At 45.6% G+C, this 27,875-nt stretch overlaps 1 protein-coding gene across 1 annotated transcript in view; it reads left to right on the top strand.

Moving 5' to 3' along the window:
- The window catches only part of PRKCB (protein kinase C beta), a 314,044-nt gene that overhangs the window by 1,312 nt on the left and 284,857 nt on the right, over positions 1-27,875 (top strand). Inside the window, 1 exon segment of the mRNA XM_040635210.1 lies at positions 79-110. Coding sequence (XP_040491144.1) covers positions 79-110 — 32 coding nt within the window.

The raw sequence follows: 27,875 nt of genomic DNA, 5'->3' as shown, positions 1-27,875 counted from the left end.
GGGGGGGGGTGACGTGGGGGAACTAGCTGGTGGCTGGGCCCCTAGGGCTGCCTCACGTGTCTCTTTCTGCCTTTGCAGGGGCTTCGGAAAGCAAGGATTCCAGTGCCAAGGTAGGCTGTGGGGCTCTGGGAATGCCGTTTGTGGGAAGAGATGGTGAAAAAGACTTTCTAGAACTGAGTTAGGCAGAGAGTGAAGGTATCCCATTTGTCAGAGTGACCTGCCAAGCCGGGAGTGCACCACCACCTTTTAAGGGGTGTGTGTATATGGGGGCACTGATGCTCCATTCAGGAAAGGGGGGTGGAGCCAGAGGCCCTACCTGCCAAGGAAGGGCACGCACCCTTTCTTCCTTCCCAGCATCATTAGAGTCAGATCCTGCCTCCTGAACCTGTCCTGCTGGGCCAATCCTGCCCCTGGAGGAAGTGTCCCCGGGGGGCCATTTTTGGGAGGACCCCTCCTCTCCCTAATTCCTTCTCACTTGCCTTCCTCATCTCACAGAGTGAGGTTCTGCCTCCTCCCCTGCTTCACAGAAGTCTCCACAGGTGGCTGCTGCGTCTGCATTTGGTGCATCTCCTTGAAAGGGGACTGCGGTTGTCCCCTGGGCTGCCTCCCTCTCTGCCAAGAGGTCGTTACAGATGGGGTGCCTCTCAGACACTGGTTTAAATGGCCTTTTCTAGCTTCTTGCTGCATACAGAAAGGACGCCAAGTGACAGGCTACCTGGGTCCTTGCACCTGGTTTGAGATCCTTGACCCCAGCCAGGGATGCTCAACCTAGTGGTGACTTTTCATCATGTGTAAGGTGGCCTTGGCTGACTCCGGTTGAAAGTTCACTCTCCAGGGTCAAGTTACCTGTGGACTTGTTTAGCTCTTAGGCTGTCAAACGTTTTTTAATTTGATGTCAACGTTTAGAACTGGGAGATTTTACACAGATACCTGAATTTCCAGCTTCAAGTTTGCAGAGAGTTGGTCCCACTTTCTCGTAGAAACAATCCTTCGGAGCTATTTTCATAGCTGTGGCATGTATTCACCATTTCATCCCAGTCCTTCCTTCCCATCTGGGCCAGCTTCACCCGTGTCTGGCTCCTGTAGGCATTTGAGTTTGCAATTTCTGTCCTGGAAAAATTTTTTTTTCTCTCCCCAATTTTTGGCCAGGTGTGATTGAGTTTGGTGCCTCATTTGTGGGGTGTGTTATAGGGACACATTCACTGCTTCTGGGGAGCTGGGTCTGATCAGGAGAAAGAATGCATTAAGCGTTCAAGAGTCAGAGATGTGACTTAGCCGGGTCTGTGTTGTCGTAGCATTCCCCCTTCCAGGGAGAAGTCAAATGATCCCTGGTGAGTGTGGGTGGCATTGTCAGTTGCACAGGAGGCTTGCTGTGTAGCACTGCCGTCTTCTGGGACTCGTGGGTTCCCTCCCTCACCTGCGATCCAGGGAAGAGCTGGCCCAACCAGCTTGCAGAGCTGTCCTGCCTCTCTGACCAAGATGTGGAACCTCAGTCTCACGTTCTGCACCAGAGGACTTCCCAAGCCCCTTTATTATTTTTTTCAGCTTTATATACTCTTATTTTTTATTTTATTATTGTTTTAATCGAAGGATTGTTACCATACAGTGTTACATTAGTTTTAGGTCTGCCCAGATCCCTTTAAAGTGGCAACAGCTGAGACCCTGTTGCAAAGAGATTGTTTCCTAGAACTTCGGCCCCTGGAGCACAATACCAATGGTGTCTTCATGCTGCAATGTGTAGATGTTCTTTGAGGTTACCTTTCACTTTCATGAATCAGTTTCTGTCTGTCGCTTGCTGGGATCTGGGATGAGTTTTGGACATTTTTGCTGCTGCTTTCCTCCCTGCTCAGCAGTTACCTGGGGAAGTCAATCTGAAATGTGTAGGTGATGACAGGAGATCCTGTTTTTCAAAGCCCGGAAAGTGGTAGGAATTTTCTGGTATAGTGAGAGTACAGCAGAATTAAAGTTTCTAATCTAATACGGCAACTTTAGAGGTAGAAGGTACTTATTTTTTTATCACCATTCTTTTTCTCCTCTCCCTGAGAGGCAGTGTAGGGTAGCAGACATCTGTACAAGCCATCAGGTAGGTTACTGTGGATTTGAATCCTGGATTCGAGACTTCCCAGCCGTCTTGTTTTGCTCAGATTCCTTGTTTGTAAAATGAGTCCAATAAACAGTACCTACTTTAAAAAGTTGCCAAATAGGGGTGCCTGGGTGGCTCAATCAGTTAAATTTTTGACTCTCGGTTTCAGCTCAGGTCATGATCTCAGGGTCGTGAGATTGAGCCCTGATGTCGTGCTCTGTGCTGGGTATGGAGCCTGCTTAAGATTCTCTCTCTTCTGCCTCTATCCCTCCCCTGCTGTATGCACAGGTGCTCTCTCTTTCTCTCTCCCCCTAAAATAAATAAATAAATCTTTTTAAAAAAGTGCATCTGATTAAAATGGGGATCTACATTTTTTAGAGAATACATAAGCTTATATTCTCTCACCTAAGTCAGAAGTCCAGAGCCCAGGGTCTTAGTTCCTTTCAGTTTTCTGCTCTACCATGCAGGAGTGACACTTACCTCATGGTCCAAATAGGATGCTAGACTATCCAGTCATCACATCTTTATTTCAGCTAGCAGGAGGGAGGAAAGGGTAAAAAAAAGGCAAAGGCCACATGCCCACTGTCACTTATGGAAGCTGCTGCAAGATACTTCTGCCTATACGCTATGAGCTAGAACTTAATCACACATCCACACCTTGCTACACAGGGGTGCCTGTACACTGTAATGTTAATTTCAGGTAGCCATGTTCCTGGCTACAGGTTGGGGGGGGGTGTTCCATTTCAAAAGTAGAAGGTGAGGGGCAGCCCGAGTGGCAAAGTCTGTTGATCGTCAGACTCTTGGTTTCAGCTCAGGTCGTGATCTCAGGGTCATGGGATCAAGCCCTGGGTTTGGCTGTGCTCAGCATGAAGTCTGCTTAAGACTCTCTCCCTCACTCTCCCTCTGCTCCTCCCCCCTGCACTCTGGTGCACTCTCAAAAAAAATTTTTTTTAAAGATTTTATTTATTTGAGAGAAAAAGTGAGAGCGAGCAGGAGCAGAGGGAGGGGCAGAGGGAGAGGCAGAAGCAGGCTCCCCACCGAGCAGGGAGCCCAACGTGGGACTTGATCCCAGCGTCCTGGGATCATGACCTGAGCTGAAGGCAGACGTTTAACCAACTGAGCCACCCAGACGCCCTTCTCAAATAAGTCTTTTTTTTTTTTTTTAAAGATTTTATTTATTTATACGACAGAGATAGAGACAGCCAGCGAGAGAGGGAACACAAGCAGGGGGAGTGGGAGAGAAAGAAGCAGGCTCATAGCTGAAGAGCCTGATGTGGGGCTCGATCCCATAACACCGGGATCACGCCCTGAGCCGAAGGCAGGCGCTTAACCGCTGTGCCACCCAGGCGCCCCCTCAAATAAGTCTTAAAGAATAAAAAGTAGAAGGGGAGAGGGGATATAGCCTGCATTGTCCTTGGGGAGGAGGTAGGTGGATGATCCTTAGGCAGGGAGCCCACTGAGCCTCCATGCTCCATTGTGCTCTCATGGAAATTGGGGATGCTGGGACGGTTTGAGGGAGGAAAGATGGAAAGTCCATCAACCATAGGAAGTCAGGGATTTCTTGAGAATAGATTTCCTTGCTTTTGTACTGCTAGAGGACAACATTCTAGATTGCCGCATGATTTCTCCCCTTTGTTACCACTCTATTTTCTATAAAACTACTCTCGTGAGGTAGTTTAAGAATGTCTCTGATGGGGCGCCTTGGTGGCTCAGTCAGTTGAGTGTCTGCCTTTAGCTCAGGTCATGGTCTTAGGGTCCTGGGATAGAGTCCTGCATTCAGCTCTATGCTCAGTGGGGAGTCTGCTTCTCCCTTTGTCTCCTCACACCCCTGCTTGTGCTCTCTCTCAAATAAATAAAATCTTTAAAAAAAAAAAAAAAGAATGTCTCTGATGACAGACACTGGGGCTAAGTGTCCCTATTATGAAACTGACTAAATTCTGGGTGAAAAGTGGGAGCCCTCAGAGAAGCAAGGCAGACTTTTCTCTATGGCATTCTTTAGAGGACCCTAGAACCTTCATTTGTGCATTAATTGTAATGAAGGCAAGCCTTTGGGTGGAATTAGACTCTTACCCCAAGAAGTTTTGCAGTTTGGCAGAGAGAAGAACTTTTTCTGTTAAAGAAAGTCACTTAAGTAGGAATAGGGAGGCAATAAAATCTAGAGAACTGGAATTCAGAGCATGGGGTTGGAGTCAGATAGAACTGGGTGTGACTGTGCTCTGCCACCTGCTTGCTGTATAAGCTTCAGTAAGTCATCCACCTGTAGTGGCCTCAGTTTCCTGATCTGTAAAATGGGGGCTGGGAGTGCCTGGGTGGCTCAGTCGGTTAGGTGTCTGCCTTCAGCTCGGGTCTTGATCCCGGGGTCCTGTGATCAAGCCCCCATTGGGCTCCCTGCTCAGCAGGGGTCTGCTTCTCCCTCTCCCTCCGCTTGCTGCTCCCCCTGCTTGTGTGCTCACTCTCACTATATTTCTGTCTCTCAAATAAATAAATAAAATCTATTAAAAAATAAATAAAATGGGGGCTGATGGTACCTACCTCATAGGGTTATGGTGAGCACCAAAGTGCAAGAGAGATATCCACAATAAGTATCCGTGACTCTAAGTGAGATGATCATTATTACTTGATTCGTGGTAGGAAAATGTGTCAAAGTGGGACAGAGTTCATTCTGGAAGTCACTGAATGACTAGGCTGCTTTCGTGTATTTAGGTAGGTTTTCCTCTCAGGTGTGTTTCTTCACAGACTTTGGGTAACACCAGTGTGTGTACTGCTCAGCATCTGGGCCCAGCCAGCCCAGCTAGCTCAGATTGTCTTTTCTCACCCTTTCCTTGTGAGAAAGATCTCAAGTTCTCGGGGACTCTCTAGAAAAACCCCAGCACACTAGTTTTCTGACTATGAAGACCTAGCAGGGATGATTATAATGAGTAAACCAGCTCTTACCTTTCCTGTGCATATCAGAAAACCTGTTTTTTGGCTTTTTAATAGAAGTTATTCTTTAATAACCCCAAAATGTTGGGGCACCTAAGTGGCTCAGTTGGTTGGGTGTCTGCCTTTGGCGCAGGTCGTGATGGCGGAGTCCCGGATCGAGCCCCGAGTCAGGCTTCCTGCTCAGCAGGGAGTCTGCTTCTCCCTCTCCCTCTGCTCCTCCCACCCGCCATTCATGCTCTCTCTCTCACACTCACTCTCTTTCTCAAATAAATAAACAAAATCTTAAAAAAAACAAAAAAAAAAATCCAAAACCCACTCCCAAAATGTTACATGAATTCAACCATTGCTGTTTTCATCAATGTCAACTCTATGGAATACAAGTTTATTTTAGTCTGTAGTCAACACATATAGATTAAAATATGCTTTTTTTATTTTTAAGATTTTATTTATTTATGTGACAGAGAGACAGCCAGCGAGAGAGGGAACACAAGCAGGGGGAGTGGGAGAGGAAGAAGCAGGCTCCCAGGGGAGGAGCCCGATGTGGGACTCGATCCCGGAACGCTGGGATCACGCCCTGAGCCGAAGGCAGATGCAACGACTGCGCTACCCAGGCGCCCCTAAAATATGCTCTTTTTAAAAATTTTATTTATTTATTTGAGAGAGAGAGATCACGAGCAGGGGGGAGAGGCAGAGGGAGAAGCAGAGTCCTTTTTGAGCAGGGAGCCCGATGCAGGACTTGATCCCAGGACCCTGGGATTATGACCTGAGCCGAAGGCAGACACTTAACTGCCTGCGCCACCCAGGTGTCCCTAAAATATGCTCTTTTTAAGCACAACAATCTGGGGTGCCTGGGTAGTTCCGTCAGTTAGGTGTCTGACTCTTGATTTCAACTCAGGTCAGGATCTCAGAGTTAGATCAACCTCCAAGTTGGGCTCTGTGCTGCTTGTGGAACCTGCTTTAGATTCTCTCCTCTCTCTGCTCTTCCGCCCCCTTCTCTCTCTTTCTCTCCCCTTCTCTAAAAATAAAATAAAATAAAAACAAATATCAAAGGTTAATTTTATTTTTGGCACAGTTTTCCCTGGCAACTTACAATATGATATCCTATATTTCAGGTTGAACTTTATCAGTAAAATCATAAAGAGGGCTTTTTTTTTTTTTTTTTGGTACAATCGCTAAGTCAGGCTGCAAGCTACCGGAGCTCACATCTATGATTCCATTTCCCTCCCTTCCCAGAAGCATATCCCAGAGGCCTGTGAGTCAAACTCCACTCACCTCTTAGCTTTCTCTGAATGTGTCCTGAGGGTTCTATGGGGATAAAAGGCAGAGGCTTTTTGACTTTGTATTTGATGGTTTGACTTTTTTATTTTTTCCACCTGAAGTGGGATTTCAGGCCCAGAGTCCCAAATGAAATAAAAATCTTGAGGTGCGTTAATGCTGGGTCTTAAAAAGAAGGGCTGATGTGTTAGAGAGGCCACAATCAATTCACCTTGAGCGCTAGGGCACTCCGGGCAAGCTGGAAGCTTTGTCACTGGGCAACAGAATGCCTTTCTAAGTAAATATGGAAAATACGACCTTTGGAAATGTAGTTGATAAGATACACACGTTCTTAGAAACTAATTTAAAAAAATACGGTATTTCTGAATACTAGCTATACTGCCAGTGTATTTTCCAGAACAATATACCACATGGTTATGGTGCATTTGGGTCAAGAAAGGAAAAGATAACAGAGAAAGTAATTGGTCAGGGATGAACCAAAGGTTTGAAAATAATTTATACGTGTTCTTGTTATTGGAGCCCCTCACTCTTCTTTCTTTCTTTTTCTGCCTAGCTTTCTGTTTCTGTCTGTGAGCATGCTCACACACGTGTGTAAATACACTTACATGTAAATACATCAGTAGGTGACAGTTTTGAGAATATTCATCTCCTTTTGATGCTTTTCAGCTATAGGTAGTTAAATTACCAGGTACAATTTAAAGTCCATTCTCTGGTCTTTTGACTTTGGAGTCCAGTTAATTCTTGGGTGGGTAGAGGGATCGGCTGAAAAGTTCATCATCTCTGGCTGATGCATTAAAAAACTTGGTCTCTTATCATTTTTGGCATTTGATCTAATATCATAGATTTTTTGACTTGACTCATCCTATCTCTCTGTTGAAATTGTGTGATGTTATATAGCTCGATTATTGACCTTTTTATAGAGTATCCAAAATCCACTGTGTTTACATGTGGCATTTGGGGGTGTGATGGGTGCTTGAAAATCTGGTAGGAAATTTATATACTTACTACATGCATTTACCCATCCATCCATCATTCCATATATCCATCCATCCTTCCTAAAGGATTCACTCATTGAGTTCTATGTGTCAGGAACTATTTTAAATGGCGGGGATACAATGGGTGAATGAGATGGAGAAGATCCTAATGCCATAGAGCGTCCAGTGTAACGGGGAGAGAAGATACTCTACGAATCGTTGCACCAATATTTAAGTTTCCTTTCATGAAGTGCCTTGCAGGAAATGTGCAGGGTGCTATGAGAATTTATAAGGGCATGTTAGCTTATGCAGTGGTTGGGGTGGAGTGAGGCAATTCTTTGGTCTTGAGAATTAAAAACCGAAAACAAAAGGCAAATAACTCCCTGTCCTCTGAGGTAATTGGAGAAAGTCTGAGTTGCCAGGGAGCTAGAGCTAAAAAATTGTCGTGAAGCTGCTCGTATCCTGGATCAAGATACACAGAAGTCTTTTTTTTTTTTTTTTTTAAAGATTTTATTTATTTATGTGACAGAGAGACAGCCAGCGAGAGAGGGAACACAGCAGGGGGAGTGGGAGAGGAAGAAGCAGGCTCCCAGCGGAGGAGCCCGATGTGGGACTCGATCCTGGATCGCCAGGATCACGCCCTGAGCCGAAGGCAGACGCTTTAATGACTGCGCTACCCAGGCGCCCCAAGATACACAGAAGTCTTATCTCTGTGATATTCTGTAGAGAGGATGACTCTTTCCTTGTGCCATGGTCCCAAGTATGATGAATATTTGGTAGAATTAGATGGTTACATTAAGATGGCTTCTCTCCCAGTTCGACAATTTCATCTCTCAGCTGATAGCTCAGAGAATGAGCTGGCTTTCATTTGGTGGTGTGGGGGCTGTGTTTTGAGGTGGCTCTTCTACAGCAGAAAAATTAGACCATTTCCGAGGTGGAGGAGCAAGTCTGAGCGGACAGGCTGAGAATAAATAAAAAGAGCAAAGCATGGGGCGCCTGGGTGGCACAGCGGTTAAGCGTCTGCCTTCGGCTCAGGGTGTGATCCTGGCGTTATGGGATCGAGCCCCACATCAGGCTCCTCCGCTGGGAGCCTGCTTCTTCCTCTCCCACTACCCTGCTGTGCTCCCTCTCTCGCTGGCTGTCTCTCTCTCTCTCTGTCGAATAAATAAATAAAATCTTAAAAAAAAAAAAAAAAAAAAAAGCAAAGCATGTCAGTGAGAGGCATCTGAGCTGAAAGCCAGTTTTTAGGGGCACAGGATTATTCGCATCGCCTCCCAGATACTTCCCTCACCCTTCGTCCAGGGCTGATGTTCTAAGACTGTTCCTTCTTTGGCTTAGGCCATGTTTTTCCTCAATTGGAAGATAATTTGTAAGTAGTTTCACAGTAAGCCCTATAGAATCACATATAGAGAATGATCCTCTGTCAGTTCTCTTCTTTCTGATTTCATCAAGGAGAAGGTCTTGGTTTGGTGCTACTGTGTCTTTATCGCTCCTCTAACACAAATTTGGGCATTTAGTAAATGTTCTTTACTGTTTATTATGAAAGAACTACAGGAAATTATGAGAACATAAGGACATGTTAGTTTCTACCCGTAAACCATCTCCTCCTCCTCCCCTCCTCCCTTTTTTCCTATTCTCCCTCTGGGCCTCATTTTGAATTGGCTATTCCTTGTTGTGAAGAGAGGAGGAGAGTTCATTGTCTTTCCTGGAAATGGTTGGTGCTGGAAGAAAGCTTGATGTAACAGAGGATTGAAAGACACCATGCTTGCAGGCTCCAGAAGGGTTTGGAAGAGACAGGAGCTTTTGTTCAGCAATGCCAATCTTTTAATATTACTAGTGTTATTGTTGGCTGATACCTTTTCATTGTCCTTTGTCCTGCTTGTCTTTTTCTCCTGGATGTCTTCTTTTCCCTCAGCCCACATGCAGAACTTTGCCCTACTGAGTCAGAAGGGGAACTCAGACCTGGACTAGGAGGGTTCACATGCCCTCCTGTTGAGTCTTGGCATTTGCTAAGTAGATGGAAATTAACTTAGGTCAACAATAACCACGTTCCTGGTTGGGGGGGGGGGGCGGGTGGAGGGAGAATTCTAGATTCTTTCTTCTTTTATCTTGCCACTGCCCAGTGACCAGACTTTGGGTTTCTAGATTGGCAGTGTAAATTGAATTGAGAGTGCAGGCTCAAAAATCAGGGTTGGTTTCAAATCCTGCTGTGTCTCCACGCCTCAGTGATCTTGGGCTGGTGAAACATGATCCTGCTTGATTCAACCATCTATCTACCCATCCTTGTACCCACTGACCCACCAATCCATTTATCTGTTCACTCAGCTATTTTTCTATACATTATTCATTCGTCCATCCATTCATTCAGCCAACCATCCATCCATTCCCCCATCCATCTAGCCATCTGTCCATCTGCCCATTCATTCAACAAATATTTATTGAGTGCCTACCACGTGTCAGGTACTGTTTTAGGCACTGAACTAGAACAGTGAACCAGACAGAGTCCCTGCCCTCATGGAATTTCCATTCTAGGGGAAGGAGAACAGCAATTAATAAGTACTTTAGAAGAAATACAATGTATAATGTCAGGTTGCAATATGGGCTTTGAAGAGAAATAAGACACTAACCTTGCCCGCGAAGGTCTTCCTGGTCTTTTGCGGGGAGACCAGCACATGGCCAGTGAGTTCCGGCACATCAGTGAGATGCGGGGTGGCATCCTTGCTCCTGGGAGGGGTGGAGAAGCTTCCACAGAGGAGGTGACATTTGGGAACAATCTTCCAGCAGGAGTAGGAGTTCCCAGATTGACAAGAGGCTGGGGGCTGGGGAGGGTGTTTCAGGCAGAGGACAGCTCAACTTGACTCGGAGGAGAGAACAGGGCTCATGCAGGGAACAGGAAGGAGGGTGTGTGAGGGAGGGGGTGGCGCTTGGAGCCACACGTCATCTGGGAGGGTTTGGACCTTGTGAAGGCAGGACAGTGACTAGGAAGTGCTTGTTGTCATTGTTTTAAGGCGGGATGTGTGAGGGTGAGTGAAGTGGCCAAATGTTTGCAAAAGAGGAGCGTGAAGTACATTTGAAACAGTGATTGCCATGACTCAGATCCTGGAACCCCAGGCTTGTGGGGTTGGAGGGCAGGTAGGACAAACTGAAATGACCATTTAGAAGCTGTGGGGGGTGTCACCTGAGCATGTAGGGGCCGCTGCTATTTTTCACATCGTAACAGAGGCATTTGGATTTTCGTGTCAGTCACATTGTTGATTGCTCTATTTTGGGAGGTGGTTACTGGGTTATTTTTACGGTTCTAACAATAGGGATATCTCTCTTCACTGTATCCTGAGGCGGAGAGGGCCATGGAAATGATTTTTCCTGTGAAAGGAATCCTCCCACTCCCTCTCTCCGTCTCTGCTGCTGTCACTTATCCAGCACGTGTTAATTGAGCACATGCTGCACGGGGTGGCAAAGAGTTTGTGCTTCGGAGACAGAAAGGCATTGGTTCAAATCTTGGCTTCTCGTTATGGAGCCTTGAGCATATTACTTAAACTCCGAGCTTTTGTTTCTTCAGAGGTAAAAGGAAGTAATCATATCTCGTTTATAGGGCACACGTCAAGTGTTTCCTTACCGCCTTGCCTGATAGACAGTGAACCCTTGGTAATAACAGCTTTTCCCGTTATTCCTACGGCTGGGCGCTGTCTTGCCCTGACTGACTTTATAGTCCTGTTGGGGAGGCAAGGGCGTTGCTCCTGAATCAAGGACTTGATGCAAGAATGAATGTGTTCACACATTGTGGGCAACGGCATTAGGTGCAACTTACAATGTTTCTGAGCCAGAAACTTAGCTGGGGTCAGAGCTGTGATAGGAGCACGGGTGAGCAACAGTGTTTTCTGTGCAACAGCTTCCTGGCTTTCGATGCTTTAATTTGTGGGAAACCTCCAAAGCTGAATCGAGATCTGTGATTGTCCCATCTGCTGTCTTCATTTTGAAAATGTGTTGATGGCATTTCAACTTTAAATAGATTTCTGACCATTTTACTTTTTCAATTTTGAGTTCCCTTCATCCTCCAGATGGAATGTTTACGTGCTCTTTTGGGTTGAAGAAGAAGCTGCCAAATAATGTGGGTGAAGGTGGAGGGTGAAGTCTGCAGGACTGTCTCTTGTCTTGTGATGGTGGGGCTGGTGATTTTTATGAGATAGCCCTATTCTGAAGATGTTCCTTCCCTCCCTAAAGGTGGGGGTTATTATTTAGAATTCTGGCAATGATGCAAATGAGAATTTTGATAGTTATCTGGACTTTATTATTTTTTTTAATGTGTGCAGCAAAATTTATGGTTGGGAGTATTGATAATTCTATCTGGGCCAAACAGTGCACTTAGGGAAGTAAGATTGGTGTATAGAGCGGGAAGGGACTTCTTTGTACTTCAGTTAGTTATTATCTTTTGATGGTTGGCTTTTCTGTTCTTCCCGGGATTAAGTCCAGAATCTTTTTTTTTTTCCAGATTTATTTACTTATTCGAGAGAGAGAGAGAATGTGCAAGTGAGCAGAGGGAGAGGGAGAGAATCTTAAGCAGACTCCATGCTAAGCTTGGAGTTTCAGTGAGGGACCCGATCCCACAACCCTGAGATCATGACCCGAGCCAAAAGTAAGAGTTGAATGCTCAACCGACTGAGCCTCCCAGGAGCCCCAAGTCCAGAATCTTTTAACATGAGTTACAAGTCTTTGTCTTCCGGGTCCTCATGAACCTGGCTGGTACCTCCCTTTTATTCACTTTTCACTTTCTAGCTGAAGACCCAACTGGTCTTCCTTAATCATGGTATACTGTTGCCCACCCCAGGGCACGTGCACACGTTCTGTCTTCAGCTTCAGTTGCTCTTCGCCTTCCTCTTCCCCAGTTAGCCTCCTGCTCCTCCGTCAGAATTTAACGCAGTGTCACTTCTTCAGAGAAGCCTTCCCTGATTTTCCAAATCAGCTTCCCCATTGTACAAAACCCCTTGTCAGTTTTACATTTTGTAATTATCAGTTTGAGTGTTTAGTCTTCGCCACCAGAGTGTCAGTTTCATCAGACTAGGGGCCACATCTGTCTCATTTCCTGTTGTTTCTGAAGTACCCAGCTCCAAATCTGGCTCGTAGGACGTGCTCAATAAATACCTATCAAATGAATGAATAGTATAGGGGAGAAATGACTCTAGAGAGCGAGTCATCTGATTTGGGTTTTGGTGCTAGTTTTCTATGGCTTGATCTGGCTCTGATCATTTTTGTTTGAACTCCCCCTATCCCCAAATTGCCCTATTATTAGAGCCTGTTGGGAAGTGATTTTCAGAATGTGTGAATGCTGCAGCCCTGATATCGGGCACAGCGCCATGCTTTGCCCACATTTCTCTGTGAAGATAAACAGTCCCTCCACTTGAGTGCTTGCCTTTGTTCGTCATGGACCCTGGTGGACTGTAGTGAAAAGTATGTTCTCACACATAATACATGCTGGAAGCCACCTCAGTTGCCTATCAGCAGAATGGGGGATACACAATGGAATATCACACAGCAATGAACAGGAACAACCTACAGCTGCATAGAACGTAGATGGTTCTCCCCAGCATAATGTGAGCTAGAAAAGCCAGACACGATACCTTCTGTATGATTCTATTCACTGGATGTTCAGGAGCACACAAAACTAATTTTAGAGGTTAGGATGGTGATTACCCTGCGGGAACTGGTGGGGACTGAGAGCAGCTCCTGGGATGCTGGCAATGTTCTGTTTCTTGATCTGGGTGCTGGTTACTTGAATGTGTTCGGATATTGACATTTCATTGAGCCGTATACTTATGCCCACTTTTCTGTTACTATATTTCATTATTTTTTAAAAGATTTTATTTATTTGAGAGAGAGAGAGAGAGATAGAGATACTATGAGCAGGGGAGAGGGGACGGGAGGTGGGGACAGGGAGAGGGAGAAGCAGGCTCCCTGCGATGCAGGGCTCAATCCCAGGACCCTGGGATCATGACCTGAGCCGAAGGCAGATGCTTAACTGACTGAGCCACCTGGGTGCCCCCATTATGCTTTCACAGAACATTTAAAAAGCAAGTGTAAGTCATTGAAGCTGAACCTCAAAAATGTTAGTTGGGACTCTTTCAGTTTTACGCACAGAAGTGAAATCCGTATGGGCGACAAGCACCTTCTGGAGTCACCCGTTGAGGGATGGTGCCATTTGCCTTCTTGGGGCGACATCTGCTTCTTATTTCAATGTTGCCCATCGGTTGCAAACTGTAGAACAGGGAAGCCAGGGCACTCTGACAAATTTCCCATCAAATAATTTAGTTGTTAATACCGGGAAAACTTGAGCTCATAAACTGTTTGTAGGGCTTGCGTTTAAAAAAGTCTGTACTAGTTAAGGTATTAGTAAGAATCTGTCCAAGCTGTGGTAACAGATAAGCCTTCAAGTCTCTGTGCTTGACAGGAAGGGATTTCTTTCTGTCTCACAGCCCGGACCAGTGCAGGTGATTCTGGTCAGGCAGTTTTGCACGCGGTCATTGAAGACTCCAGCTTTCTCTCCGTTGGCCCCGTGGATGGGGAGAGAATGTGAGAAAGCATGCTCATTTCATTACCACCCCAGCCTGGAAGGGACGTATGTCACTTCTGCTCGCCTTCTGTGGGCCAGGGCCGTGGCAACTGAAAGGGGCACTGGGACAAGTCAGCCAGCTCTGTCTGGTAGGAAAACATGTTAGTGAACACAGCTCACACTGCTCCGGTCCCCAAAGCCATGATCTCCTCTCCTTTTGGGATGATGTAGCCAACTTGATCTCTTGCTTGACTTCAGGAAAACAGGTGTGACTTCAGGAAAACAGATGTGAAACTCTAGACCCCTTTATCTTATGAAACATATGAGGGTATGTTCCAGGAAGAGCATGGTCTGCTTTGTTACAAAGAGGGAAATGAAGACGCACTTCTCTTGTGTTTAGGTATTAAACAGTCTGGTTCTTGTCAGAAGTTCTAGTTTTCCAGCCGGTGAGAAATCTTGGCTCTCCTGGTTGCCAGTGGACATCGAAAACACTGCCATTTGAGTTAGGAGTAGGATCACCCGGTTCTTTTTTTTTTTTTTTGTTAAAGATTATTTGTTCATTTGAGAGAGAGAGAGATAGCGCACAAGCAGAGGCAGAGGCAGAGGGAGAAGCAGATTCTCTGCAGAGCAGGAAGCCCAGTGCCAGGCTCAATCCCAGGACCCCAGTATCATGACCTGAGCCGAAGGCAGACACTTAACCTTAACCGACTGAGCCCCTGGGCGCCCCTCCCAGTTCTTTTCTTTTGCTCATTTGTTCATCTCTCCTATGGGAGAATCCTTCAGCAGTTCGGCTTTCGGCTCTTTGGACACCTAATAAACCAATTACCTGTTGCTTGTGACAAACCACCTGAAACCTTAGTGCCTTAAAAGAACTATCATTTTATTTAGCTCTTCTTTCTGTGGGTCAGTAATTTGGCTGGGCTCAGCTGGGTGGTCCTTCTGGTCTGGGCAGGGGCTGGCTTTTCTTGGCTGGGCTCACACATCTGGGGCCGCAGCTGAGATGGCTGGGACACCGAGGCCTTTCTTGGGTGGGGCATGTCTCTCATCTTCCAGCGGTCTAGCCTGTGCTCGGTCGCATGGAGGTGGCTGCATTCCCAGTGCCCAAAGCAGAGGCTGCAGGGCCTCCTGAAGCCTTGGCTTGGAGCTTGGAGCTTGTCACAGTGTCACTTGTGGCATATTCTGCCAGTGAAAGCAAGCCACAAGCCCATCCGAGAAATAGAGGAGGAAATACACTTCCTCTTGATGGGAGAAGCTGCAAAGTATGGGTGGCATTTTGGGGAACCTACCAGACCAATTTCAGTGTGGCCTTTGTGACTGCTTAGCCTTATAAAACCTGCCCCAGTGCAGTGTGTGTCGGCTCACCTGTCCTTGCATTTGTGGCAGGTCCCAAGTGAGCGCTGACTGCTTGCACCTAATAAGAGGACCTAACTCATGGGGAAGTGGCGGGGCCCCGTGAGATGGTCTCGTATAAAGGGAACAGCGCACCGCTTAATGCACGTGAAACGCTGAATACTGCCACCATCACCACTGAATACTACCACCATTACTACCATCATGACCACCATTACTACCGAATACTACCGTTATCACTACTAAATACCACCACCCTCACCACTGAATACTACCACCCTCATCACTGAATATTATCACATTACTACCATCACTACCACCGTTACTACTGAATACTACTGCCATTACTACCATTACTACCAGTTGTATCCTGTTGTGTACTTGGCACTGCACTAAGAGCTCGAGATTCAGAACATGAGGTCCCTGCCCTGGACGAGGGGGAAGATCATCAAAGAGACAGACATGAGGGTGAATTTGTGTGATCCAGGGTGGCGAGCGTGATTACAGAGCCGTGGTGGAGTGGGGCGAAGTCAAGGGCATGGGGTCAGATGTCAGCTCCTCCACTGAGCACATGTGGGGCCCTGAGCATCTTTCTTAGCTTCTTTAATCTTTGGTTTCTCGTCTGTGGAATGAAGGTGAGGATACAGAGCCTACATCCCAGGACACCATGTAGATTGAATAAGACATGGTGTACAAAGACATGGGGTTGCTCATTCAATGTTCTGGAAAAAAAAGTCTCAAAAATACCCTCGGCAAATGTCCTGAAGTCATTCTGACTTAGTTCTCCTCCTGTGACTCTGCTTTGTCTTGAAAGATGAAGATCTGCACATAGGTGGCTTATTGGAGGAGTAGGTCTGAGGCACAACATGCATGAGGGATTGAGGGAAGCAGGGAAAGGGGCTGGTTGCACTTTGGTACAGTAGTTGTAATAGAGGCCAAAGCCTATGGCTGGAGCTGGGATGGCCCTTCAGAACCAGGACAATGGAGACCTGCACCAAGTGGACATTGGCTGTGGGCTGCTCTTGGGAAAGTGGCATGACCTTGGGCAAGGCAGCTTCCTTCTTCAGGCGGGGACTTCCAGGGAGGTGCAGGTGTGACCATTAGCCGTCAGCTCCCAGCAGCTGGGGGAGCGAGTGTCTTGGCCCTAGAGGTAGGAGGAGGGCTTAGGGGATGCACTGTGGCATCCCCTGCATGCTTCCAGATCTCTCGTCGAGGTTCGTTCCGAACTGTACCTTGTTGATCATTAGTAAGCCTGTGGGATTTCACTGGTCCTTTCACAGAATTTGATTTACTTGCCATCTAGATTCATAGACTCATCTTGCCAAAACTGGAGCCTTATTTACAGAGAGCCTTAATCCAGGTGGGCCTAGGGACATGGGAATGTCTTGCCCACGGTCACCCAGCTACCAGGAAGGTGATCTGACATTCACATTAGCTGACCTCCCTCCCTCTAGACCATACCCTCCTGAGCCACAGGAGGTGCCAGCCTGTTTTCTAAGCCTGGAGTCTGTGACCTCAATGCCCCGTTGCCCTTAAACCTTCCACCTTATTGCCGCTCCACCTTTCCTTGAATTCCTCTAAGTGTGGTTTTTTAACTGGATCATCACTCGTTAAGGGTCATGAAATCAATTTTGTAGGTCATGAACACCATGAAAAAATAGAATGAAAACTATCAGAACAGATAACACTCAGAAAGCATGAATATTGTTGCATGAGACTTTTATTTCATGTATGCGTACATAGGGGCGTGTGTGAACTGGGTCAAACGTGAAGCATTTCTCACTGTGGGTAACAGCGCGCGCGGTTTGAAAATCGCTGTGAAAAGCATGGAGCAGAGGCACTGGAGGCTCACTGGCCCCTGGACTGCTGAGGCTTTATTTATTTCTAGAGATTATATAAATGCATTGTTTTGAATTCTTTATAATGAGAGGTTTTATTTTCACCCTGTCACGATATCCCAAGATAATTTTGATTATTACCTTTGAGCTTGCACATATCACTGATGGAAGTTATTTTTCCCAAATAGGATTCTAAGTATAGGGTATGCGGTTTTTAAAATGGAATTGTTGATTTTGGTAGAAGTGCCTGGCCTGACCTGTCACTTGGGTGAAGTGTCGGAGTACTGTGTCAAGTGCCGGCACAGAGCTGCAGAGAGAAGGAGCTGGCGATCCTGGGGGATAGTGTGGGTTGAGAAAGAAGTGTTTTACGTGCAGCATCAGCACAGAGGGAGGGAGAAGGAGGTGTTTAGGGTTGCACAGAGCTCCCCCTCCACCCCAGATGTGGAGGTGGGTCGCATCCCCATGGTGGCAACCTGCTGAGAGCAGCCTCCAGCTGGGACTTCCAAGGGCCCAGATGTGTTTATATCCTCTGGTGTCCCTGATAGGTGGGGGCCCAAATGACAGCTGGCCTCATTCTTTTAACCTTTTGGCCTTTTCTGATTTGGGGCCTGCGGGCCACAGGGGGTCAGGGTGCTCCAGATGGGACAAACAAGTCAAGTGCAAGGAAAAAAAGGAAATCCTGTTCCTGCTTGGGTGAATGTGTGTGTTCTGCAACCCCAATGAGGGGCTCTCTTGGCTGGGGAGACGGTCTGGGGAATTTTCTATTTCCTAGGCATTTTCAAATAAGGCTTTCAAATGCTGCTGGCTCGAGCTGGTGTTTATTGAGTATGTATTACGTGCTGGGCAATGTGCTAAGAGCTTTTTGTATATTAACTCATTTAATTCCCACAATGGCCCTATGAGGTTGCTCCTATTAATATTCCCTTTAAGAAAAATTTCCCATAGTTACGTAGAGTTAGGACTCAAACATAGATTTGAGTTCAGGTTTGTAGAAAAGGAATATAGAGGTGATGATGGGGAAGGCGAAGAAGACAGTTGGTCTCTGAGGGCTTGCAATGAGCCGGGCATTTCAAAAACTTCATCCTTTTGAATTTGCACCCTCCACTAAGACTTGGCTATGATTCTTAGTCCCATTCATAGAGGAGGAAACAGGCTTGGTGAGGATAAAGAATTTTCCTAAGAACTGTAGAGCCTACACTGAATTCAGATCTCTCTGAATCAGACTCCCAGTTTTCACACTCATGTGCTAAGGTGAAGGGCTGAGGATGGGAGAGCCCCGTGGTGGGGAAGATCCTGGGCAGGGTGAGTGAGGACAGCATCAGGCCAGCTCTGGGGTGCATGCCGGTGACCCAGATCATTTCTCAGAGCCAGGAGAGCATGCCTGCCACAACCCGGGTGAAACTGGCTAAATTTGATGGGATGTGGAAACTCCTTAGTGGGAGAAATGTGTGCATTAAATAGTTTTTTGTTTTTGTTTTTGTTTTTTTTCCTCCCACTGAGGGAGTTTGCACGTGTGCAGATTTTTTTTGCCATAGTCCCAAATAAGGAATTCAGAAAGTGGCCTCTGGTCTGAAGGCTTTGGGTGGTCATGTGACCATGGTCACCTGATTTCCTTGTGTCATTGTTGCGGGCTGGGAAGACAGGCTGAGAACTGTGAAAAAGTCCTTGTGTCATTTGGAAGGAAAGGGTCACATACTGCAGACATGTCCATGGGATGATAGTACTTCCCAGGGACCTGTTCTAATTTATTGAGGCACTGAGCTGAATGTTTACACGTGATCGTGTGTAAAGCCTATTGCACCCTAGGAACTAAGTCTCATTTTAGCTCCCTAAAGAATCTACGGGTTTGGGACGTTCAGTAACTTGCCCCAGGTCTTGAAGCTAAGAAGTATTTGAAGAGGGTGATGAGCCAAGTCTGTCTGAGTCCGAGGCTAGTGGTTCACACACTCTGCCGGGAACCCTGATCAGCCTTTGGGAGCGCAGGTGTGGCTTACGTCCCTGGGTATCTTTTCCAAAATCCATCCAGAGGAGAGTGGTATGAAAGGAGTCGTAGCACCGTGTGTGGTCCAGCAGGCATATTTGGTCATCCCTGGATGAGTGGGGAAATACAGGAGAACCAGGCATCTTTCTGCCCTCAGGCAGCCCCCAGTCTCTAGGAAAGACCCATCAATCAAACATTCTTTAATACAGTGTGATGGGTACTGGAACAGAGCTGGTGGCGGGAACCCTGGGGGCATCTTGCCTCCCAGGCTCCTGGGCAGGCGGCAGGGAAGGAGTCCTAGTTCTAGGCTGAGTTTTGAGGAAGTGAAAGCGGTGAGGGAATGGGGAAGTCTGTCCGTGAGGCGGGAGGGGAAGTGTGAGAGAGAGGGGACGCCTGGTAGGAAGAAGTAGTTGCACTGGGAAAGTCAGGCTTCAGGAAGAGAAGGTTTGGAAAGGACAGAGAGAAAGCCCTCCGGGATTCAGAAGTGAGTGTGACCCTTCAAGTTGGTGAGGCCAACAGCTTTAAGTGCTGACAAGAGAGTGGCTCACATAAAGGAGGGACCCAGGAGGACATCTTGGGGGAGTGGGAGGGGTGGGCATGGGTGGCAATGAGCCAAAAAGGGAAAATGGGTTGGAAATAAAGTAAGTTGAGAGGCCCGTTGAGAAATTCTCTATTTGCTTTGTGAGGTAGGAAGAAAAAAAAAAGAGAGAAAGATCTGGATTCAAATCCTGTGACCCCATGCAAGTTTCTTATCCTTAGTGCCTTCATTTTTTTATAAAAGGGTAGATGATAAGGATGGTACCTTCCTTATAGATTTGTGAGGATCAAATTTGATAGAACTTGTATGGGGCAGAGCAGGACTTTGGCACATAGCACACAAAGCATAAGAATATTGTCAGTGCAGTGCCTGGGTGGCTCAGTTGGTTAAGTGTCCAACTCTTGGTTTCGGCTCAGGTCAGGATCCTCAGGGTCATGAGATCGAGCTCCGCATGGGGCTCACATGGAGTTTGCTTGAGATTCTCTCCCTCTCCCTTCCCCTCTGTCCCTCCCCCAACTTGTACACATGTGTACATGCACTTTCTCTCAAATAAATAAATAAAAATCTTAAAAAAATATTGTGTCAGCCACTGAGGGAGTTCTCATTGAGGTATTTGATGAATAGGGTTATCCTAAATAGCAGTGGAAAATTCAAGAAGAGGAGACAACTTGCAGGTGAAGATGGTGAATTTTGCATTGGCTGTGTTGAATTTGAGATGCCTGTGGTATATCCAAGTGTAGGTATCCAAAAGGGCGCTGGGAATGTGGAGAAGTCAGGGATAGAGGTAGAGATTTGGGGAATTATTAATACAGGGCTATATTTTTCTCAAAATATCTAAAGCATATCCCTGGTACTACCCAGAAGATTTTAATTGTGTAAGACATTGAACAACATGAAATTACTTATTTTTTTCTCTCTCTTCAATTTTCTTTTAATTCTTCTGGTTGCTAAGGAGAATGTCTCAGTTTGGGGCTATCATGCTTAAACATCTTTCTAATGCATGCTAATCTCCCTTTGAAATAAAAACAATAAGGCAACCTCAGGCTCAGATCTGTGTGGTTGCCAGAGTTTAATAATTTTAATTTTCGTGTTTTTCATGCTTGTCTGCTGTTTGGAGCAAGTGTTATTACTTTTGCAATTCGGGTTGTCTCAGAATGGATGCTTTGGTTGTAAATAACAGAACACTTAACAAGCTATCTGAAGGTAGGTGGCTCTAGGGTTAGCTTCATTGAGGCTTCCCAGGGTCATCAAAAACTCAGGATCCTCCCAGTGATTTCTTTGCCATCTTCAAAGTGTCATCAGGATCTCCCCTTTTGGTCCCCAAGAGTCACATCCTCATGGGACAGCGTGAGGGCAAGAGGGAAGGGGCGCAGGACAAAGGATTTATCTTTACCTCATGTCATACCTTGGAACTGTGGCAGCTGCCCTTTGACCGTGAAGGACAAGGCTGACCCGCCATGAATGGCTGTCTGGAGGGAAGAGGAACTGTGCCCTTTGTGATGTCATTGAACCACGGAAGTAACCTCCCTTGTTACAATCCTGTCTCTGGAAATTTTGTTATCTAGCAGTTAATAAATTCTCTTACTGCTTAAACCTTTTCAGGATGGGTTTTCTATTACTTGTAGCTAAATGCACTGCATCTCATGTAATTTCAGATTATTGCCCCAACCTATTAGGAATTATTCCTTCCTTTTTTTTCTTGGTTTGATTTTATTTTTCTCTTGAGATTGGGTCCTATTTTCTTGGTTTTTCATATGTCAGTTGAATAATTTCAGAGTGTACCCTGAACGTTGCGAGTGTTATGTTGTAGACACTGGATTCAGTTGTATTTGTCTGAAGAATGTTGATATTTTTGTCTTAGTAGCTATTTTCTTGGCTGGGCAATAAACTGTCTCTTGGACATCAGCTCAGATGTCAGTTCTGTTTATCTTTGAGTCTTCTTTGAGGCTGTCCGATGCACGCGTGGTTCATGAGTCCGCCAGACACGTGGGTAGAGTTTGTGCACATTTGGGGTCCTCTTCTCTTGGCTCTCTCTGTTCTTAGATTCCCATCCTACTTTCCAGTAGTTGTGATTGACCTGAAATCTGCCCTCTGGCTCTGCAAGGCAGAAAGACTTAGGGTTTTGTGTTGGAGTTCTAGCTATTGCTTGGTGCTGACTGGCCTGCTCTTCCAGTAAATGCTGTCAAATGGCCATTTCCTTCTTTCAAATTTCATCCCTGCCCTCTGAAATCTGACCTCTTTTTTTTTGTTGTTTTAGTCTTTTAAACGTTTTGTCCACAGTTGCATTTGTTACTCACAGGAAGGTTGGCTACAGTTGAAATTTCCTTGACCATACCAGAAACAGAAGCCTTCTTTCTAACATGGGAAAACTGATGCCCAGAGAGGTTAAGCCACTTCCCCAACGTCACAGAGCAAGAAAGTGGCAGAACCTGGGTCCAAACTCAGGCTGCTGCACTCCTATCCAAGCTCCCTGCAGGGTACCTGGCAGTGGATTTGCGCCTCAGAATAGTCTGCCGGTTTGGGCTTAGTTTCATTTTGGCACGGAAAATGTCTGCCCTTTGAGTAGAGCCGTAAACGCCAGGAAGCTGAGCTGGGCAGTTTTATGGCAGCCTTGGGTCAGTTTTGTCTTCTTCCAATCAGAATCCCTAGATTGGGTCCTTTAAAGGATTGAAATCAGTAGGCAATGTTCCAGGCAGAGTTTTGGATAAAACTTTATCAGTCAGCACCAATGAAGTGCCTGATGATTATTTATTCGGCAATCGGGTTTTACTGAAGTAAGTCAGTAGTAAGTTGTGGTTATGAGAAAGGAAGTTCAGAGTTCAGTAAGTCCCTCCCCGCCAACCTCTTTTTTTTTAAACATAAAAGAGGAAGTAACTGCTCTTTATTTTTGTACCAGCCTTGTCACTAATGGACATGGGGTAAAAATCTTAATTACACTGAGGTCAAGCTTTGAAAATTCGTAATAAGGTTCTCCCTTTCTCCTTTGTAGCACCATTGGCAGGAAGTTTGTAACGTTGAAATAATGCACAGAGCCACAGGGAAGAATCCTCATAAAATCTTATGGCATTTTGCCGTTAACTTTAGGAACAGAAGTGGTCCCGTCCAAAAAAACAATTTCCAGTTTTCTTTCCTAACCACCCTCTGTTCTATGACCTAGTTTACCCTTAGGTACCAGTTTTTAAGCTTCTTGCTGAATTTCTGGAAGTATCCCCACTTCCCAAGATTAAAAACACTGATGGAGCACCTGTTGTATACTAGGGGCTATACCAGGGATACAGCAGTGAACAAAACAGAGAAAGTCCTTGCTCCTTATGTAGCTTACATTGTAGTTGGAGGCAGACAATAAACATGTAAACAAAGAAAGATGAGATCATTATGGATAGTGACACATGCTAGAAAAGAGAAAAACATAATAGTTTTGTTTTGTTTTTTAAAGCAGAAACCTGTTTTTTTGGGGAGGATGGTGGTGGTGTGTGTGATTAAATGGGAAACAAAGTCATGCCTTCTTCCCCATTCCTCCACCCCTTAGTGGAGATAGGATGTTTCTTGTGACTAATGCTTCTGAGGTCTCTTAATGTGAGAAACAGAGAATGGACCAGAATGGGCTCATGGGCTGGTCACTGTGTTTTGTTTGGTGCATTTGGGTTGGTCGGTTACTCCCCTCCTTTGCCATAGGTCTTACCCCTCATACTTGACACAGATTCTGCCCCTTGGGCTGGATGGAGCGGAGTGAAGGTTCTGGAAGGGTAGACTTGAGCCCAGAATATGAAGAGCTCTGGAAGGCAGGCTAAAGAATCTGCATTTTAGACTTTGCATTCATTTTCATCCTCCTGTTCTTGAGGTCAGAACCCCACTTGGCCAAATCGTCCCCAGGCTCTGTAGATTCCTGTTGAATTTCCATCCTTTCTGCTCTTCCTCCAGCCTTAAATCATTCCCCCTCTTTTTCACACCTAAGTGTAAGTAGATAAGAGCAGCAGTTGTTAGCTCTATTGATTGTAAAGTGCCCGCATTAAAAATGTTAATTATCGCCCCTGGGAAGAGATTACACCAGTAGGTCTCAGGCTCTTAGAAGAGTCGCAAAAAGCCAGGTGTACCATGGCTTCCTGTTTCTTTCTCAGAGTAAAGAGAAAAACATCAGGGAGACAGAAGCTTCAGTCATGTGGTAATAATTATGGCCATATTTATCCCCACAAGCATAGCTTCTGTTGATTCTGGAGTCAGCGAGACTTTGTGACCCACTGTGGATGATGCAGTGAGGTTGTCCTCCTGTGTTTAAAAAAAAAAAAAGTTGGTAAGAAATGCATAAGTGCAGTCTCACTAAGATCTGACCTCCTAATCTAGGTCCTCCCCTTCCCCAGAGGTCACCATTGGTGTCTGCTTTTAGAACCTTTTCTATGTTCATATTTGTCCATATGGTAGAGTTGGTGTGTGCGCGTGTGTTTCGCTAAATGGTGTCACATAGCAGACCTCACCCTGCAACCTGCCTTCTCACTAAACAGTGTCTCGCAGTGCAAGCTCTGTTGTTACTGCTTTTCACAACTCTGTAGTGTTCATGGTACACACTTGCTTCCATTTTTGTGGTCACTCTCTTCTTGGGGACAATTGAGACTTTTTTTTTTAGGGGTGGAGTCTATTACAAACCGTAGTGCATTAAACATCCTTATACATGTTTGACACATATGCAAATATTTTTCTAGTTACTGAGAAGTAGAATGGCTTGGCCACGGGGTGTACACAATTCAGATTTTAATGAATATCGCCGGGTGTTCTCTAAAGCGGCTGGGCCTGGGTATGCCCCCGCCAGCAGTTTGAGTTTCTATGTCACTGCCTCCTGCCCACATGGTGATAATGTCAAGCTGTTACATTTCTGCCAATCTGATGGGAAGAAAAGGGCATTTAACTTTAGTAGGGCGTCATCTGGATCACTAGTGAGGCTGAGCATCTTTTTGTGTATTTACTGGAGAGTTGTATTTCATCTTCTCTGAATCCCCCCCTTTTATTTTTATTTTTATTTTTTTACATTTTCTTACTGACTCGAGAGAAGTTTTACTTCAATCTCCTGGACACCAGTCCTTCACAAGTTCTTTGTGTTTGTTCTGGTCTGTTTCTATCAAGTCTTGAGTCCTGTGTCAGTCTAGTGTCCGAACTGATAGACCTGCCTATACTGATTTAGCTCTTGAAGCCGAAAAACCCACTTCCAAGCAATCCATTATTCCCACTTGAAAGATGAGAAACTGAGGCTTAGAGAGATTATGTGACTAACTGGAAGTCACAAATTGTGCAGGCATGGATAAACTTGGAAACCTTGAGCAGACTTAGACATGGACCAAACTGCTGTGAGCCCCCGGGAGACGATTTTCTATAACCTTTCACTCTTACCCAGACACTTCCAGTTGGTATCTCAGGAGAAAAGTCTGTTTAATTATTCATCTCTTTTCCAAGTAATTGGTGACAAGTCCTCCAGCTGGGAGACAGAACAAGCTTTGTTGCTAAAAACATCCACCACATATATAGAACAGGGGATCCAGCCCCCAAGAATGGTAAGTGGAGATCCTTTCCTGGGGGGTATTTACACGGACAGCAGCCTTTGGCTGAAATGCCCTGTGAACAGAAGGCTGGGGCACTGATGGTGCCATGCTCCACGCCATTTATCACTTTCAGAAATGACCTCTGTACCTTTCATTTTTTTTAGATCTTTCAAAAAGAATTGAAAATCCTTTTTATTAGAGGCAAGGTCAGGGCATCTCTGTGGGATTCACGGGGAACAGTGAGCGCACTGTCCCATATTAGAGAATGGGAAACAAAAATCGAACTCAGACTTTTCGAGCTGGTATAAGCAAGCATTTCCCTATATTGGAGGGCAAATGCTCATTTGAAATACTTGAACTTCTATACTCCGGGACATGTACCAGCATTAATAAGAGTTTCTATTTATTGAGCGTTTATTTGGGCCAGGCACAGTAAAGAGCTTATACCTATGAGTGATCTCATTTGATTTTCACAGTAACCTATGACTTAAATAGCTTATCGTCCGCATTTTATGACAGATAACCTGAGGTTCAGTTATTTAACTTGCTCAAGGTCACGTAGCAAATAAGGGGCGGAGTCACCATTCAAATTTCAAAATGTATGCTCTTATCACTATCCTAATGTTATCATGTCCATTTATGGACCCATTTCCCCCATATTCTCTTTAGTTCCAGAACTGGTGTTTGTCCAATAAGATTTTCACAAACTGGTGACCTGAGACAGAAGGGACTGTGGCTGGCTTGGGAGGGGAGTGCACCCATCCCACATGAAGTACCTCATGGGTTTGTTTACAGCTGGTTGCAGATCTTGGATCAGATGCTTGAATACAGCTGGTCTACCAAGGTCTTTCTAAATTTGGTTTGAGCTGCTCTGAATAAATCTCAGAAGATGTGAAAGGGGAAGGGAACTCATTTATTGATCTTGACTCTGAAGTAGGTATTCTCATTTCACAGATGGAGAAATAGAAGTGAGGTCACTGCTCAAGGTCACTGTGGTGGATTATATTACTGAATCAGTTATTTGCTTTCTCCTTGTAAGGGGATGGTACATCCCTGCTCATTGCTACGTGGCTTATAGTGTCTCCTTACAGGAGAGATATTACTTTCCTGTTCCAGTGATGTGGGGCTTAGCCATGTGATGCACGTTGGCCGGGTGAATGTGAACAGACATGGTGCACTCTACATCTAAGCAGAAGCTTTAAGGGCTGTTGTGTGGTTTGGCCTTTGCTCTTTTCCCCTCTGCTGCAAGACCAAGCAAGGGCCGTTTCCTTGGCTTACATACTCTGATGCAAAACACACTTGGTGCAAAGCCCTAGAGACACAAGACAATTGTAATGATATGTAGCACGAGCAAGAACAAAACTTTGTATATCATAAGTCACTAGAATTTTGGGATTGCTGGTTATTGTAGCTTTACCTAGCAAAAGCTGACTAATACAGTTATATAGCTAGTAACTTGGCTAAGGAATTTGAACCAGACCGAATTCCAAATCCTACCCATGTTCTTTTCATTACTTCAGTCTTCCTGAATATTCTGCTCTTCATTATATTTGCTATATCTGTGTGCTCTCTGCCCTTTTTTTTTAAATAAAGATTTTTCTTTAAATGGTTTCAGTTTTGTCATTTCAACACATTTATTCTATCTTATTTTATTAATCGAATAAATGTTTTTTAAGGGCACCGAGGTGACTTAGTCGTTTAAGCGTCTGCCTTTGGCTCAAGTCATGATCCCTGAGGTCATGAGCCCTGGAATCGAGCCCACTGTTGTGCTCTCTCTCTTAATTTGAGAGAGAGAGAGAGAGAGAGAGCTGGGGGGGAGTGGCAGAGGGAGAAGAAGAGAGGAAGCAGACTCCCCACTGAACGTGGAGCCTGATGAGGGGTTCCACCTCCCAACCCCGGAGATCATGACCTGAACTGAAACCAAGAGTCAGACCCTCAACCAACTCAGCCACCCAGGCACCCCTCAACACATTTATTTTAAGGGAAACTTTGTATGAATGGAAAAATGATATCGCCACAAATAATTAGTAACTATAAATATGAATAACTGTAATGAAATTCTAGGTACTCTTGGACGGCCAGGATCTGAGTTTGAAACTTCTTCCCTCTTTGTTCCAGAAGGGAGTTTAGCAGATTTTAGAGTGGTGTTCAAAACATGTAAGCAGCAGACAGACTTTCTTGTTTGATACAATCGGGATGGTTGAAAAAGAATTGAAAAGGAAACAATTTTCACCTATTGTGGTTTGGTGTGATTGAAAGCATGTCTATGTTCCCACCTAAAATTCTTTTAAAAACCACCAGTGAGTGACATGTGCCTCGTGTGGGGAGTTTCCCTCCTTTTTGTTTTTATATAATAATTGTAAACACTTATACAGTGTATGCTCTGTGACAGGTACTCTGCTATGTGCTTTATGAGTTATTCCATCATTAGGGGTGGAAACAGGTTGGGGAGGTTAAGGAACTCATCCCAGCTAGTAAGAGGCAGGGTTAGGATTTAAAGCCAGACATGCCTGAGTGTAGACCATTGGGCTGAACCAGAGGTATGTTCTAATTGCTCATTTGGAAGTTGTTCACTTTCAGTGAATCATGAGTGGTTTCTCTTTTTTTTGTGGCAAGTCAGAGCAGTGGCTGCTTCGGGGCATGAGCCTGGGGCCATGTCCAGGCCCACCTGCAGCAGTGGGGCCATCTGGACCCTGGCAAGGCCTCCAAGCACAGCCACCAAGCTGGCTCTCATGGGTGGATTCCAGCTGTCTTCTCAGTCCCCTGTGCTTCTCTCTGTCTGGGCATCCATCCTGGGTGTATGAATTAACTCCTTCTATAGGACAGACTCCCCCCCCCCCAC

The sequence above is a fragment of the Ursus maritimus genome, unplaced genomic scaffold (genome assembly GCF_017311325.1).
Source record: "Ursus maritimus isolate PB19 unplaced genomic scaffold, ASM1731132v1 scaffold_2, whole genome shotgun sequence".
Taxonomy (NCBI): domain Eukaryota; kingdom Metazoa; phylum Chordata; class Mammalia; order Carnivora; family Ursidae; genus Ursus; species Ursus maritimus.
This window is presented reverse-complemented; position numbering and strand designations above follow the sequence as displayed.